The 17,923-nt window shown below is 42.3% G+C and overlaps 2 protein-coding genes across 12 annotated transcripts in view; one reads left to right on the top strand and one right to left on the bottom strand.

The window, feature by feature from the left end:
* LOC309791971 (WASH complex subunit 2-like) overlaps positions 1-2,916 on the bottom strand; it is a 56,710-nt gene extending 53,794 nt beyond the window's left edge. For 4 of the 11 annotated variants that reach the window (XM_082601183.1, XM_082601185.1, XM_082601186.1 and 1 more), the window contains exons 1-3: positions 2,689-2,915; positions 2,481-2,603; positions 1,535-1,699 (exon numbers count right to left, since the gene is read on the bottom strand). In XM_082601183.1, the coding sequence (XP_082457309.1) occupies positions 1,535-1,699; positions 2,481-2,603; positions 2,689-2,691 (291 nt within the window). In that variant the 5' untranslated portion in view covers positions 2,692-2,915. Of the gene's footprint in view, positions 1-1,534; positions 1,700-2,480; positions 2,604-2,688 lie in introns of all 11 variants that reach the window. The other 7 variants (XM_082601193.1, XM_082601192.1, XM_082601184.1 and 4 more) reach the window with 3 other exon arrangements.
* Positions 2,917-11,679: 8,763 nt separating this feature from the next.
* Positions 11,680-17,079, top strand: LOC309793476 (germ cell-less protein-like 1). Its single transcript, XM_082603942.1, is given in 4 exon segments — positions 11,680-12,727; positions 16,083-16,418; positions 16,420-16,576; positions 16,580-17,079. Coding segments are annotated over 4 exon segments (1,569 nt in total). The 5' UTR covers positions 11,680-11,885; the 3' UTR covers positions 16,814-17,079.
* The last annotated feature ends 844 nt before the right edge of the window (positions 17,080-17,923 follow it).

The raw sequence follows: 17,923 nt of genomic DNA, 5'->3' as shown, positions 1-17,923 counted from the left end.
TACTAAAAAATAATCAACAAAAACAAACAAACAAAAAAAACCACCCACAAAAACTCGATTGTGGGAAACTCAGACACTAAGAAAACTTGGCCAGAAAAGAAGAGCTAGAGAAAAGAAAAAGAACTGAAGGTTATGATTCAGAAACAAAAGCTTATGATGCCCCTCACCCCCAAAGTATCAGTCGGGTACCAATCCAGTACCAATGTGGTACAGGCACATCAGGTACAAAAGAAGCCTCCCAATTCTATTCCTTGTCCAGTCTAGGACTGCAACACTGACTGCAGAGAAGAGCTAAGCACCTGATCCAGCAAGAAAGGTACAGAATGAGAGCAACAGGCATATTCAAAAGGACACAGAATTCAGCATGATGAAAAAGTGATGGGGCTGCATACACCAGTGAAGTACAGATGAGAGTCCTGTAAACTGCCTCTTCCAATGGGAAAGATGCTCAGGACCAAGCATGGACATTCTGTGTAGACAACCAGAAAATGACTACAGAGTTGACTATTTGTTACATTTTAAACCTACTGGTAAAGAGATATTTAAGACCTTTATTAAGATCTCTATTTTACACACAGCTTCCCCAAAAAGCCTAGTAGTGGCATTTCAACCTGAATTACTAAAAATGTACAAACATGCTGCATAAGATACCTGCATGACAATATTTAGTCTCTTCTTAACAATCCTAGATCGTGGGCTTTGTATAATCTTGCAAGTTTTGAAATCTTTTTTTATTACTTTGCATCTAACAATCTCGGGAGATAGCCTACTTTACTAATTCTCTTTTCACAGATTAATTAACACTGATACTCAGAAAGTTAGCTGCCCTATGAGAAATACAGACCAGCTTAACTAAGCTTCCTCTCCATCCTCTGTTAACAATCTCCCCTACAGTCACTGGGCTCCAGCCACACTTGCTTCCTTTTTGTTCTGGAATTACACTATTATGGAAGATTGTTATCTTCTCTAAGGAGGGGCTCTGTCTAATTTATCTACGTATTCCTAGAACCTAGCACCCAGAAATTTGATAAATACATAGACAAAATAGCACTTGGGTTAAAGCTCAATAATCTGTTTAGAGCTGATTCTATGGCATAGGTTTAGCCACCATAACAAAACGTTAGTTGAGAATATTCCAAGTAGACACACACATGCCTTTTATGTAACTTATCAAGACATAATGGATACAATCAATAACCTGATGGTGTCCAGAGAATCAGACCAGGTGTATGGCTTTCCTTACAGACCATGCTCATAACAAAACTTGTTGGAGTGCCATGCAATTCAGCAGTCTACACAAAAACTAAAAATCAATGAAAACACTGGAATATGAGGAAGTTTTATCGTTAGGTTTTTTCAAAGGCTTGAAAAAAAGTAAACTTTACTAATAAAAAGGGGGGGCATCAATCACCAAGAACTACTACTTCACCAAAATTTAAGAGAGCCTAATAATGGGTCACTTAGTATAACAGTGACTCTTGCTCCTTCTAACAGTATTATTTTTTTATAAGTCCGATGTAACTAAGTAACTCACGTTCTCAATGAACTGGGTATTAGACAGCATAAGGAAGTCATTGAAGACATTATGTAGTCGACAATCTGTGGCTTTAGTTTCCCGAATTAGTCCATCCACTTGTTTCTTGATTTCATGGGTCCTAGAGATAGTCTGTTGTGAGAATTCCTGTAGAAACTGTAGTAACTATTTAAAAAAAAACATACAGTAGTATCAATATTATATGCACCTATTCTGCGTGTCAAAACAGAAAAGAACCCATTTCCTTTCACCTGTGTGTGTGTGCACCCGTGTGCTGGAATGTAAAAGGGATGCTGCTTTTGACAGTACCAAGACCAAGTAGCATCGAAAAACATTAAGAAAGATCATCAGAACAGTGGCAATAAGTCAATGGATATTTGCTATATCGTTTTTGGAGGAATTTAAAAGCCCTGTTTGGTTGTCATTCTACAGGGATCAGAGACAAAGGGAAAAATAACAAACCACTACTCTTACCAAAAATCGTATTCAAATGGAACTTTGGAATCACAGTTCTGAGCTTATTGGGCCCCCTGCCTAAAGGGTCCCACTCAAGGATATCCATATACTGGTTTGTCTACCGCTCCACTCAGTCCAGGTCCCAACATGGAATAGCCTAACTAGTGCCATGTAAGCCTGAGAGGTGGCCGAAGCCGATCCCCGCTCAGGGTGGAGTTGGGGGCCTGGCTAGAAAACCCAAACAAGGAAGGGCCGCAGTCCGAGTGGGAGCACTGAGAGGGCTAAGGTCAACCAGCCCGCCTCCGCCCCAGTGCCTGGGGACTACCACCCGGGAGTTTTCGAGGGCGAGAAAAGAAGTTATCAAGTCAATGAGAGGCAACAGGATCGACTGGGTGGAGGGGAACTGGGGGCTCCCGTCGTCCCGCTCGCAGGCCGCGCATCACCCCAGAAGGCCCGCCCTCCCCTCCGGTCCCTGGGGCCCGCCTCTCACGCCGGCGTCGGCTGCCAGCGACCAGCTCTGGCTGCTCCTGCGGATCTCCTCCACCGACCAGGGCCGCTCCCACACGGGCTCGGACCCCGGCGGCCGCTCCTGGTCGGGGGTGGTCCCGTTCATCTGCAGCGGGAAGGACGAGAAGAGGGGCTGAGCTCCGGGGAGGCGGCGGTCAGGGCCAAACCCTCACCCGAACCCCCGCCCTCACCATCCTGGCTGTGCAGTTCGGTGGGCTCAGGGAGCCACAGGACCGCGCCCGCTAAGCCCCGAAAGTCTCCGGAAGCTAGCGGTACGGCCCTGGCACGTGACCGGCCTCACGTGACCAGAGAGCAGGTGACCTGCTCCTCATGTGACCGGATGCGGGGCGCTGCGGAAGGAGGCCGGGCTGCTCTCTGAGGTACGCGAGTTAGAAGAGCCCCGGAGTCTCATGGGTGGACTTACGGATTATCATACTAAGTGAAGTAAGTCAGAAAGAGAAAGGCAAATATCATATGATATCACATATTTGGAATCTAAAATATGACACAAATGAACTACCTGTGAAACAGACTAACAGATACAGAGAACAGACTTGTGGTTGCCAAGGGGAAGGGAGGGTGGAGGAGGGATGGATTGGGAGTTTTGGGTTAGCAGATGCAAACTATTACATACAGAATGGATGAATAAGGTCCTACTGTATAGTACAGGGAACTATATTCAATATCCTGTGGTAAGTCGTAATGGAAAAGAATATGAAAAAAGTTTATATATGTATAACTGAGTCACTTTGCTATACAGAAGAAATTAAAACAACGTTGTAAATCAACTATACTTCAATAAAATAAATTTTTAAAAAAATTATTTCACTAAAAAGAAGAGAGCAAGGGTGCAGACGCCAGGGGGCGCTGAAGGGGTGGGTCGGCCGGGTTGCGCTTCAGCTGGAGGTCGCAGGTGGAGGCGCGTGGTTAGCCTCGGAAGCACGCAGGCAGCCAGGTGTGTTTAGAGAGAGGAGCCAAAAGGAGGTGTGGGAGAACAAGCCGAGGGGCTTTAAACAACCGGCGATGTGGAGGGAGGAAGAGCTCGCCGCTGCTCCTCTTCCTTGCTGAGTCTCCTCTGCCTGTCTGGGGGTCAGCCCAGATTTTCTGGAGATTGATGTATCTGGCTGTCACCGTACTTTAACGACATGCTCGGTTTCAGCTCACTGTGTAGGGCCTCCTTAAACATCCTTTACTTCCTCCGCATTGCTCTCAGACTCAAGTCCAGACTTCTCATATGACAGGCAAAAGCCATTTATAATCTCATCCCTGCATGTGAATCCATCCTCAACTTTCCCACCTTCCCACGAGCGCTCAGTGATCTACCTATTCCACCTCACACTTCCCTGAAGGCCCCTCTGCAGAGTTCTTCTTCTTCCAGACCAACTTGCTTTTTAAAATGAAGATTCCAATTTAGGCTAGTTAGGCTATTAGTTAGGCTAGTTAGGCTAGTTAGGCACTAGTTGGGCTATTCGCTGTTGGGACCTGGACTGAGTGGAGCGGTAGACAAACCAGTATATGGATATCCTTGAATGGGACTCTTTAGGCCGGGGGCCCAATAAGCTCAGAACTGTGATTCCAAAGTTCCATTTGAATAGGATTTTTGGGTAAGAGTAGTGGTTTGTTATTTTCCCCTTTGTATTAGATACCCTTTGTATGCTGTCCAATACCCTTTCCATTCCTGTGTGCCCAAGTTATTTAATCCCTGTGTGTTTTCCTCAGTGTAAGGAAGTTACATGTCTTGCAGGGATGTTGTGTTAAATGTGATAATATTTTTAAAATAGCACGGTGCCTGTCATACTGTGAGCATTGAACATAGATCCTACCACTTCCCCTATGCCCTTTGTTTATCAAACTCTTGGACTTTGTTTTGTTTTTGCTTCTGTCTCTTTACTGAAGACTTCCCTGTTTATCCCAAGGATAGCTTTAAGTGCCCCCCCTCAGTTTTTTTCTACATGCTTGTACAAATATTCGTCATAGAGTATCACATGATATTATAGTTTATTTATAAAGTCTCCTCTTTAATAACAATACCTAACATTTATGAAGTGCTCAGCATTTACCACCTTATACATGTTAATTCATTTAATTCTCACAATGACGTTGTGAGGCAGGTAGTCTTATGCTCATTTTATAGTTGAGGAAACTAAGGCACAGGGAGGATAAGTAACTTAGGGTTAGACAGCCAGTAACGGAGCAGAGCCAGGAGCCCACACCATTAGCCAGTATGTTACTCCATAGCTAGTAGTTTCTTGAAGGAACTTCATTTTTAAATTGCAGTCTACCAACCTCCTGGCCATTCCCATACATTCATTTAAAATATTTTTAAATCAAACCACTTAAGAACTTGGTTGGTATAATTTAGGTGAGCCAGTTACCAAACTTACATCTTATATAACATCATCATGGTCAACTTCAGTGGCCATGTGGATGACTCTGGCCTCAATGTGCCTTAATAACCTTAATCTACATTCCAACTCTCAAAGTCCGTGGATTACCCACACCCTGGACCTTAGCAGCTGAAACTTTCTGACTTTTAAATCTGGACTGCAATAGAGCAGCCTCTTAAACTTCCAAGTCTCTCTCTTATTCCCTGGTCTGTTCTCAACTAACCCAAGCCTCAGTCTCTCAGTGCCCCTCCTCCCCATTTCGCCCTCTTAGCTTCATTTCTTTGCTTGTCCTGCCTGCAGCCCATGATATTAGCCTTCAACTTCTCTTGACAGCCCTTTCATATCCCCACCTTATGTTTCTGACACATGGTCTCTGCTAACTCCTAGCTTTGAATCAGTCCAACTATGCCCTTTCTCCTTTCCTACACCTAGGTTACTCAAGGAAATCACTGCGATTTCATATTCTGCAAACTTAGCTGGCCCCTCAGCACTGACTGGCAGTCCTTTTACTTATACTTGCTCTATGTACTTATCCTTGATTAGATCCCTTCCATAACTTTACCATGTGGTTCAAAGTATCCATCCTATTTGCCTCTGCCAGAGAAAACAGACTTCTCACCTCAACTTAAAATGTTTCTATGTCTACACCTTCTGTATCTCATACAGTTCTTTCTTTGCACACAACATAATTTGACTGGCAAACAAACCAGAATTTGGGGGAAAGATATTGCAAAGCGCACAGAACTTAGGGAAAGCAAGCAGACACTGGTCTTGGGAAGAGCATAAAGCAGAGGAACCTAGGGCAGTCTCCTCTGAGCCCCTGCCACTAGAAGGACTCAGTTCCAGTCATTTCTCTTCTTGGTTTTCTCCTCTGAATTTCACATTCCTGAGATAAATAGAATCTCATTAGCTTCCCTTGGGTCATATTCCCACTCCCCTAATTGGCTTTTCTACCAAGACCACATAGAATGGACAGAAGTGGTCCCCAAACAAAAAGTTGGGACTGTTACCAAAAGCAGGAAGAAGGGATGCTAGGCAAACAAAAACAGCAGGCTACATGCTGCCTCCACTCCTTTCTTTCAGTCTCTGGGAAAGTCATCCCCCCTTTTGCCCAAGGCCAGTGACCACTATGTTCTTGATTGAGCCTTTCCTGCTTCTCCCGGGATGGTGCTGTTTTGAACTCCCCTTCATGTGTGTTCAATCTTACTCTCTTTACTAGTATTCCTTCAAATGTTTTTGAGTCATGCTTTGTATTGAATTTGTTCATGTTAAAGAAATCTTGCACTGCAATAACGATGCCTGAGAATTCAGATAAATCTACCTGTCATACTGGTCATTCTCTTGCTACACTTACATGATTAAAACTGTCAACCAGTGAAAATCCTAGAGGAGTTTCCTGCCATGGTATTTGTGAAGTCAACTGTATCAGGGGGGAATCCCCCAGGCCTAGAGCCTTAATCTGAGCTTCTCTGAGCTTAATCTGAGTTTCTGTGCCCAGGTGTCTGCCAGGGATCTTGTTAAAAAGCAGATTGTAAATGAATAGGTCTGAGATGGGGCCTGAGACACTGCATTTCTGACAAGCTCCCAGGTGATGCCTAGGCTCCTGAAATTAAAGTATGTTGGGATAAAGAGCCAGACTAAGTGTCCCCTGGTGAGCAGTGCAGCTCCATGATGCCAACCTTGACAGCCAGTGTGTCTCTGTGTCATATGGAAAATGACTAAGAAAGAGCTGTCATAGTGGAGAGAGGCCAGGACTTGCTTCTGGAGGCCCACATGGAGGCAGGGAACTGGGCCCCACAAATTATGAGCTGGATCCTTGGTGGGAGCGGGGTGTATTGGGGCCAAACTCCTTGGGTGGTAATGGAAGAAAAGTTCTTAGGCTTAGAAACTGAAGTAGCCCTCTCTTGGACTGTTGGCTTTAGGGAGGCTCAGACTCAGCAGGACTCCCCACAATTTCCTTGCAACATCCTGGGCTAATGGACCACAGGGGAGAAGATGAGGGGTCTGCCCAGACATTGTCCCAGGCACCTAGCCAACGCTAGCTCAGGGAACCAAGCATTAATGATGATTATACACCAGCTACTTCCAGATTCTAATCAATCAAGTAACCAATCAACCACTGCATTAGGAACTTCAAAGGAGAGAAAGAAACAGAAAGATAGAAGGAACCAGTGGTACAATACAATTGGCAATACTATAGGAATTCAATATTGTAAATTCCAAATGGATCCTGCAGATTATAACTTACTACTGGGGTTTCAGAGTATAGAGAAAGTTCTGAGGGCTGTGGGGGTCAGAGAGGAAGAGAGGAAACACACTGGACTTTGCAGTGTGGAATTTGGAGAACCAGAAAGAATTGTTTTTGATGTTGTCCTAAGTATTTTACTTCTACAACAACATCATTATAGAAGAGCTCTAATTAAATATTTCCAGGTTGCCAAATGGAAAGATTCATAAGCAGTTGGTTTGAAATAAGGGAGAAGTTTAAAATAGCAAAATGCATAAGCCTGAGACTAATCACTGACGTAAAGAGCTGTTCTGGCTGTGTTTCCAACTTCTTATTGCCAAAGAGAAGGTTGCTCCTTTCCTTTTTTTTTTTTTTTTTTTTTTTTTTTGCGGTACGCGGGCCTCTCACTGTTGTGGCCTCTCCCGTTGCGGAGCACAGGCTCCGGATGCGCAGGCTCAGCGGCCGTGGCTCACGGGCCCAGCTGCTCCGTGGCATGTGGGATCTTCCCGGACCGTGGCACGAACCCGCGTCACCTGTATCGGCAGGCGGACTCTCAACCACTGCGCCACCAGGGAAGCCCACCTCCTTTTCTTGATGTTACACATTAGAGCTCAGAAAGTGGATAGCTCAAGGGAGGTCACAAAAAAGCTTTAATAGTTTAGAAGCTGTACGGTTCATTGTGTCCCTGAAACCTTACGTGAAGTATAATTTTTCCAGCGTACTTACATAAAAGATGACTTCCCAGCATACACGTGCGCGCACACACACACACACACAAACACACAGCTTCACTTAGCGGGGTGCTGGTAACCTGCTTATTCAAGAGTGGGTGCTACCATCCTTAGTCCACAGCTGGATATGGCAGCCCCGTTTCCTTCCTTAAGATTCCAGCATCTGGGGGGTACTGTGGGGTAGAAGGGAGGGAGAAGAGAGGTCATAAATCCTGTTGTGCAAGGGTTGGTAAACCACTTGTGCCTACTCAGCCTGTTCCCTGAATGCCTAGATAGCCTAGGTTAGCAAATCTGCCATTTGTGCAAAGGCAGGCACATCCAGAGGGGGGAAAAAAACTGTAAGCAAACTCATTCAACAAATAATACACAAATATTTCTTTGAAAGTAAAATCAGACTTTACAAAGAAGACTAAAGCCCTTGCATCTACCCCACCCCAAACTCTTCCCACAAGCCAACACACACCACTCACTCCACTCTTCATCTCATCTCATCCACTCAGAGGCGATCTTAACTCTGAGTCTGATGTTTAAGCCTTCATAGCTTTTTCTAGGTGTTTTTGTACATGTGTCTGTCTATCTATCTACACACACAGTATTTATTTATGTGGTTTTACATGTATAAACTAATTCTGTACCTTCATTCTGTGTATTTTTAAATATTCACAATATGCCTGTCCATATTATCACAAATAAATCTAAATTATTCTTTTTAATGACTGCAAAGTATTCTGCAGTATGAACATGCTATGGCTTATTTAGTTGTTCTCCCAATTATGGGAAACATTTAGGTTCTTTCCAATATCTCATTGTTATAAGCCATGCTGCTAGAATATCCTTGACTAACTTCCTTGCACCTGTATGCAAATGTTTTAATAGAGATGATAAATTGTTCTCCAGATTGTGCCAATATACACTCCCAATGGTGGGCTATGAGGGTAACTGCTTGCCCCACTTCCTAACTAACACGTGCTATTACCAAAATTAAAAGTATTTGCCAATCTGGTCAGTAAAGATGGCATCTCAATGCCATATATTTGTATTTCCTTGTTAACTGGTGAGATTGAACATCTTTTCTTAAGCTTATTGGCAATTTTAATTTTCCTCAAATGATGTTTTCACATGAATCTCCCATTTTTTATTCACTTAAATCTTTTTTCCTATTATAGTCAATCATTTGTTTGGATTTAACCGTATTACCTTACTTTGTGTTTTCTATTTCCTGTGGTCTCTTTGTTTCTTTTTTCTCCCCATTCCTGATTTCTGTTGGGTTGATTGAATTTTCTTTGTTCCATTTCTTTTCCTCTGTTGGTGTGAAATTTATACATTCCATTGCTTTTTTTCTAGTGGTTACTCTTAATTTTTTATACCCACACATAAAGTTATACTTGCCTAACAAAATCTAAAGGTAATCAGTATGTATATACTCTTCCTAAACAGGACAAGACATTTTCACTTCCTTCTGCTGTTTCCCTTCTCCCCAACTCCCCTGTTCACATCATCCAGAATTCTAATTCTAAATTGTTTTAAACATGCTTGGCAATTAATACTAATTTAGTCTTAAACTATAGGATTGACTGAATTGTGTAAGATTACTTGGCTAAGATTACTTTTTTTTCATACTGCTTTTTCCTCTGTATTCCTTCAGCCTTTTTTGTATGTAGGAGTACATCTTAAGTAGTTCTTTCAGTGAGAATCTGTTGGTTCTTAAATGCTGAATACTTAAAATATGCCTTCCTTTCGCCTGTGCTTTAAAGTGATACTGTAGCTGAGTGTAGGATTCTAAAATGACAGTTATTTTCCAACAGCTCATTGAAGATATCATCTCATTGTCTTCTTGGTGTGTTGCTAATGAAATTTACAACAAAAATATGATCCTTATTTCTTTAAAATTAAACTCTCTTTCTGCTATGGTAACTTTTAGCATTTTTTCCTTTATTTTGATGTTCTGAAATTTCTTAGCTTTCTTCACTTCTGGGGAATGCTTAGCCATTGATTAAATACTACCTCCTCCTTTCTCTCTATATTCTCCCTCTGGAATTCCTAAATGAAAGGTAGAATGTCCTTATCCATTCTTTATGTCTCTAAACTTTCTCATCTTCTTTCTTTGTTCTATTCTGTAAAACCCCGTAAACTTAATCCCCAGCTTGCTAATTCACACAGTGCGTCTGTTCTGTTACTCAGACTATCTTTTGAGGTTTTTCTTTTCAACAATTTGGGCTTTAATTTTCAAGATTTCTAATTGGTTCTTTTTCATAATTCTTTGGTTTTATTTTGCTTTATGTTGCTGAAGATACTAAATGAATTTGTTTTAATTGATCTATTGATCATGTATAAGATCTTCCATTTGCTAGTTTTTAGATAGTTTTTTATCTATCTTCCATGGCAGTGGCATTCCTCAGACACTAGCACTTCTTGACTGTACACTAATTTTCTGGTTTAGAATTCTCCCACCTGATTCAGGATTCAGCAGAATTCCTATGTGGATGTAAACTTAGGTTACCTGGGGGCTTGGCTTCTCCCATGGTTTCATATCAATTTCTTTCTTTGGGGGGCCACATTGTTTCTGTACGCTCAAGCAATCCCCCTTCATGACTTCAAGCCCAGACATGAAGTCAACGATTTATTTCTTATATCTGTTGTATCATTTATAAGGATACAGCATGGAGGGGAGTAACTTTCAGACTGTTTTTATTGCATAATCTTAAATCCCTAAATTACACTTTTTAAAAAATCTCAGCAGAAGTTTTGTTCTTTACTTAGGAGAGTAGAAAATATCAGACACAGGCTCAAAGTAGGTTTGTGTGTGTGTGTGCACTCATGCACATGTTATGACATTTGAACTTATTTTTACAATGTATTGCAATAATGTTTTAGCGTCAGTGCACTAAAGAGTTCAATTTAACTTAAATATATGTCAACCTGGAATCTCCTGTTTAAAAAAAAAAGGAGGGTTAATATCTGTAGGGAGGACCTTAAAGGAGTAGCTGACAAATAATTCGAAATCTCATGATAATCTGCTTGTTTTTTTGTTTTTTAATAAATTTATTTGTGTTTATTTTTGGCTCTATTGGGTCTTTGTTGCTGTGCACGGGCTTTCTCTAGTTGTGGTGGGGGGGGCTACTCTTCGTTGCGGTGCGCAGGCTTCTCGTTGTCGTGGCTTCTCTTGTTGCAGAGCACGGGCTGTAGGCAAATGGGCTTCAGTAGTTGTGGCACATGGGCTCAGTAGTTGTGGCTCATGGGCTCTAGAGCACAGGCTCAGTAGTTGTGGCGCACGGGCTTAGTTGCTCCGCAACTTGTGGGATATTCCTGGGCCAGGGATCGAACCCGAGTCCCCTGCATTGGCAGCCAGATTCTTAACCACTGCACCACCAGGGAAGGCCAATCTGCTTGTTTTTTTGATATGCATATTGTTGCTCAGTCCAACCTAAAATAAAATTCACAAAGCGGGTTCAGATATCTCCCTCCTTGTCTCTCATTAGAATCTGCAACAAGAATGGGGACTTTCTCCTCTGAGGCTTAGGTTTAACACTTAAACCACCAGGCAGGTGCCAGTGGGAAATATCCTTTCTGCCTTGGCTATAAATCTTGAGTCCTCTGGCAAAAGGCCACAGGATGGTAACGTGATGCTTCGAAAAGAGATGAACTTCCTTTGTAACTGGGACTGACTCTGCAGTTTTCTTCAATGAAATTTTTCTTCACTGAATGTAAGAAAAGAGTTTAGGGATTTTTCTTTGTTGAATGTAAGAAATAGAGGTCATTTTATGAATGTCTGTGCTTCTAAGCTTTGGAAAGGAGTCTTTTAAAAAAATTGTGATTGCTAAAGTCAGGGGGCAAGGTCCTGAGGTCCGCGCGCGCTGCGCGGCGAGACGCGGAGGGCGTGACGGAGGATGGAGGCGGTAGCGTCCAACGGAACGGTCGCGGTTGCTCGTGAGAAGGTAGCGGTGTAGGCACACGGGCTACGTAGAGGCGCGGGCCATGGCGGGAGGCCGTTTTCGTTGGGCTCCCTGAGGTGCGCTCCCTGAAGTCTCTGCGAGCCGTGACGCATGGGCTCGCTGAGCAGCCGAGTGCTGAGCCACCCGGGGCGAGCCCGAGCCCAGCAGGATCCGGGTTCTGGGGCTGGGGGCTCGGCCCGGAGGCCGGAGAGTGGGGGCGACGTGGCCGCCCACGGCTTCTGTTACTGTCTGGGCAGCCGTAAGCGCAAGCGGAGTAGGGGGGCCTTCTGCTACTGTCACCCCGATCCCGAGACAGACGAGGATGAGGAGGAAGGGGACGAGCAGCAGCGACTCTTAAACACCCCTCAAAGGAAAAAGGTGAAGAGTACATCCAAATATGTTTATCAAACATTATTTTTAAATGGTGAAAACAGTGACATTAAGATTTGTGCTCTAGGAGAGGAGTGGAACTTACACAAAATATATTTATGTCAATCTGGCTACTTTTCTAGTATGTTCAGTGGTTCATGGAAGGAGTCCACCATGAATATTATTGAACTGGAGATTCCAGACCAGAGTATTGATATAGAAGCACTGCAGGTGGCATTTGGGTCATTGTATCAAGATGATGTCTTAATAAAGCCCAGTCGAGTTATTGCCATTTTGGCAGCAGCTTGTATGCTGCAGTTGGATGGTTTAATACAGCAGTGTGGTGAGACAATGAAGGAAACAGTTAATGTGAAAACCGTATGTGGCTATTACACATCAGCAGGGACCTATGGACTGGATTCTGTAAAGAAAAAGTGCCTTGAATGGCTTCTAAACAATCTGATGACTCACCAGGATGTTGAACTTCTTAAAGAACTCAGTATAAATGTCATGAAACAACTCATTGGTTCCTCTAACTTATTTGTGATGCAAGTGGAGATGGATGTATACACAGCCCTTAAAAAGTGGATGTTCCCCGGTACCTCTCTTCTCTAGCCAGCAAAGAGAACTGCCAAGTCAGTTCCGGCAGAGAGCGCGGTAAGAAGCGGATCGCGGCCTTCTAGCCCGGGGCCCTCCAGACCCTCCGGCCTCTAGTCGGCAGGTGAACTGGGGGGCCCCCGGGACAGGCTCAGGCTGCGTCTTGCCGAGCCCCAGAGCCCTCGCCGCAGCCGCCAACTGACAGGGCCCGAGCCTGGAAGCAGCAACGAACTGCTCCTCCACCCCCACCTCCGCGACCTAATGGCGGCGGCCCCTCGGAGCCCAGATCCCGCCCACCGCCGGGTCTCTTGACCCCACGCTGCAGGGGTTAGGCGAAGCCCCCGGCAGGCCACCGAGGACGTGGCGCCTTTAGGCGTCGGGCGTGGCAGGGCGAGAAGAATGGCGGCCAGTGGAAAGCCGCGGAGGGCCGTTAGAGCCTCGAGGGCCCGGGAAGGGGCGTCTACGGGGACGCCAGCTCAGCCACCCTTAGGCCTTGGAGCCCGCGCGGATCCGGGACCTGAGGTGACCTCTCTGCCCCAGTTGAACGAGACCTCACCTCGTCCGGACAACGACGGACAAAGGCCTTAACGGGCCCGGAAGGTGAGCGGAGCCCTGGTCGACGACGGTTGGAACGTTCGCGGGTCATCGGGCGGTTGGTCGTCGTTCTACCAAGACCTCGATGTCGGAAGACAGAAATGGTTGAATAACGTACCACATGCGGCCAATAGGAAGTGCCAGCCACCCTTTGGGAAGATTTACTGGCCGTTTATAGAAGGCCTTTGTATATAATATGAAAAAGCTGCTCTCAACTTTCCCCCCAACCTTTCGAAAGAAAACTTTTCGCTACATATAGGCCTAGATGTGAAGAGGTTGCCGACGTATGATAGAGTTAAAGTCACGTGTCTTGTAAATGCCCATTTGTTTCTTTAAAAAAAACCGTAGAAAAGAAATGTCTTCTGGAAATGACTTTTCGAAATGGAGTTGTTTGACAACCTCTAGAGGAGGACATCAGGAGCCACAGAGGTCCACGTTTGTTCAGTGGGTTAGAGGACATGGAATGCAAGACGCTGAGGAGGAAGAAAAGGTTCTGTGCCAGACTGGTCACAGTTAGAAGACATTTGCATATTAGAATCATTGTTTTGTGTGTGCATTTTACTCCTTACTGCTGTATATGTAGTTGACAATAAGTACTTTTTTGAAATATCTAGTCTTTCTAGATGTTCTAAAGTGCCTGATACATGTTCAAAGTAGAGGTAGTAAAAAGACATTTTGTAAATATCTTTTTGTTAAAATTCGTATGAAATGTTGTTTTGGGGGGGCAGGGGTGGTCAAACCACCTTTTTGAACAGTATGCAGTATGCACTGTGTTTGTTTGTGCACTGGTTCGAGGTCGGGGGGAGGAGAAGGAAGTGCAAAGAGCTCTGTGCCAGTGTGTTTATAGTGAGGCAAGATTAACCATTGTCTTTTTTATGTTCCTGCATTTTGTTTCACTTTGCTGTGTATATAGTGTATATAATGGACAAATGAGTCCTAATTTACAACACCTAGTCTTTCTAGATGTTAAAGAGGTTGCCAGTGTATGACAAAAATAGAGTTAGTAAATAATACATTTTGTACATTTTTTGTTAAAATTTCTAGGAAAGATTGTCTTCTGAAAATTTGAGCATGATAGCCCTCTGGGTTGGTGGAGGGGGGAGAGAGAGAAGGGGGTTGGTCTTAGAATGGCTAGAATGCTGGTATTTTGAAGACACTCTCAGATTGTAACTGTTACATGTGTGCAGTTCATTCAGTACTGCTCTGTATATAGTGGACAAATTAAGTCCTTATTTGAAACATCTAGTCCATCTAGATGTTTAGAAGTGCCCAACGTATGTTAAATGTAGAGGTAGTAAAATATCACTTTGTAAATATCTTTTTGCTAAAATTCACAGGAAGTAGTCTTTGGGAATGTTAAATGTTAAACCACCTCTCTGAGCAGTATACTACTGTTTATACTTGTTCAGTTGTTCGGAGGAGGGAGGGAAAGAATTGCAAAAGGTAATATGCTAGTGTGTTCATACCTGGGCATTTTCAGACAAAACCATTTTTTGTATGTTCATTTTGTTTTGCTGTGTATATAGTGTATATAATGGACAAATTGAGTCCTAGTTTTGCAACATCTAGTCTAGGTTGCCAGTGTATGACAAAGTAGTAAAATTAGCACATTTTGTATACTTTATTGAAATTCATAGGAATGCTTGTCTTCTGTAAATGACTTTTGGATATGAATTTGTTCAACCACCTCTAAGCATTACACATGCATGTACTTGTCCACTGGATTGGCGGTGGAGAGAAGGAAGTGAGGGAGGAAATGGTTCAGGCCAAAATGGTCATATTTAGAAGAAGATACCTCAGATTATAACCATTGTTACATGTGTGCAATTTTATTTAACAGTGCTGTGTACATAGTGGACAAGTAAGCTCTTATATGAAATATCTATTCTTTCTAGATGTTTAGAAGTGCTCGATGTATTTAAAAGTAATTTTAGTAGAATAATGCTTCTTGTAAATAGCTTTTAAAAACTGATGGGAAATACTGTCTTTGGAAATGGAATTGTTAAACCTCCTCTCTGAACAGTATACTCTGTGCTTGTTCATTGGGTTTACGGAGGTGGGAGGGAAAGATTGCAAAAGATGTTTTGCTAGCAGGTACTAGAACATTTCAACTTATCCATTGCTCTATACGTTACATGCATTTTGTTTAACTTTACTGTATATATTTTGTATATACTGGACCAGTGGGTCACAATTTTATAATATCTAGTCTCTAGATATTAAAGAGGTTGCAATGTATGACAAAAGTAGAGTTAGTAAACTAACACATTTTGTACACTTTGTGTTAAAATTCTGAAAAGGGCCTTTGGAAGTGAAATTGTAAATCACATCTAAGTGACACCTGTGCCTGTACTTGCCCAGTGTTGGATGGATGGCAGAAAGGAGGTACTGGGAGAAACGAAGTGTTCTATATTAGAATGTTCCTATGTAGAAGACACTTTCAAATCTAACCATTGTTACATGTGTGCAGTTTATTCAACACTACTGTGTATATAGTGGACAAACTTAAGTCCTTATTTGAAACATCTAGTCTTTCTAGATGTTTAGAAGTGCACAAAGTATGTTAAAAGTAGAGGTAGTGAAGTAACATGTTTTGTAGATATATCCTTTTGTTAAAATTCATATGAAATACTGTCTTTTAGAAATGGAGTGATCAAAATGATCAAACCACCTCTCTGAGCAGTACACGTTATTTTATTTGTGCTGGTTCAGGGAGAAAGAAGAAAGTGTAAAGGGCTTTATACCAAGAAAAAAAAAGTGGATGTTCCTTCAACTTGTGCCTTCCTGGAATGGATCTTTAAACCAGCTTTTGACTGAAACAGATGTCTGGTTTTCTAAGAGGAGAAAAGATTATGAAGGTATGACCTTCCTTGAAACTGAGCAAGGAAAACCATCTGTGTCAGTATTCAGACATTTAAGGTTACAGTATATTATCAGTGATTTGGCCTCCGCGAGAATTATCGAACAAGATTCTCTAGTACCTTCAGAATGGCTATGTTCTGTGTATAAACAGCAGTGGTTTGCTGTGCTCCGGGCAGAACAAGACAGTGAGGTGGGGCCTCAAGAAATCAATAAAGAAGAGCTAGTGTGGTAGAAAGCTTGCCAAAGATGGTGAATACTGCTGGCGGTGGACAGGTTTTAACTTCGGCTTTGACCTGCTTGTAACTTACACCAATCGATACATCATTTTCAAATGCAATACATTGAATCAGCCATGTAGTGGAACTGTCAGTTTACAACCTTGAAGGAGCATAGCATTTAGATTATGTTTGGCTTCTTTTGATAGTAGTGGAAAACTAATATGTAGTAGAACAACTGGCTATCAAATACTTACACTTGAAAAGGACCAGGAACAAGTAGTGATGAACTTGGACAGCAGGCTTCTGATCTTCCCTTTATATATCTGCTGTAACTTCCTGTATATATCGCCAGAAAAAAGAACTGAAAATAATCATCATCCAGAAAATCCAGAAAACTGAGGATCTCATCCGTTGGAAACAGTAGCACTTTGTAAACTTTTTTGGCCAGCTTTAATTTAATGGCCCTGCAGATATTCACATCTAAGGTGACTAACAGTGACAAAGGCCTTATGAACTGTTCAGATAATACAGAAGACTATTCTTATCCTCATTACATTTCTATGCATATATCAAAAAACATTTTAAAGCCAAGAAAATATCTGTCAAACCGTTTGTTATAAAGATGTCGACTCATGCTTTTTAATTTGGCATCAGTAGAAAATTGCCATAGGTAAATTTCACATTTCTCTGCAACCAAATATAGAGTTAATTTTTAGCTTGAACTTTGATCCTACCTAATGTTAGTGAACCTCAATTATCCATCTGTAAGTTTTATTTTTATTTGGCTAAAAGAATGCTAAAGGAATAATTTGGCCAATTATAAATGCTGTTTCAGTTAGTGTGTTTAAAGCTGTCCTTTAATTTTTTCAACTGCTCTTTATGATTCCTCCTCCTAGTCGAATATTCTTCCAATCTATATATGTTGTTAATCATTAAATTTTTTTTTCATGGAAAAAAAATTAAAAATAAAATAAAATAATTGTTTGAGGCATAATCGACATATCACATTATATTAGTTTCAGGTGTACAACATAATGATTTGATATTTGTGTATATTGCAAAATGGATCACCACAGCAGGTCAACTTAACATCCATCACTACACATAGTTACAGATTTTTTCCTTGTGATGAGAACTTTTAAGATTACTCTCTTGGCAACCTTCAAATATAAAATAAGTATTATTAATTATAGTCACCATGCTGTAAATTACATCCCCATGACTTATTTATTTTATAACTGGAAGTCTGTACCTTTTGACCTCCTTCACCCATTTCTCACACCCCCCACCCTCCGCCTGTGGCAACCACCAATCTGTTCTCTGTATGTCTGAGCTCATTTTGAGGAGGAGTGTTGTTTGCTTGCTTGGTTTTGTCTTTGATTTTATATTCCGCATTTAATTGACATCACATGATATTTGTCTTCCTGGAGAGGAAGCTTTATAACCTATTCTGACCCTATGGAGATAAAAACATCTGTGTTTCTATCTTTTTTTGTTGTCTCTTGCTTC

This window comes from Mesoplodon mirus, assembly GCF_964341445.2.
Source record: "Mesoplodon mirus genome assembly, chromosome: 2".
Lineage (NCBI taxonomy): Eukaryota > Metazoa > Chordata > Mammalia > Artiodactyla > Ziphiidae > Mesoplodon > Mesoplodon mirus.
Note: the sequence above shows the minus strand (reverse complement) of the source record. Positions and strands in the feature narration are given on the sequence as shown.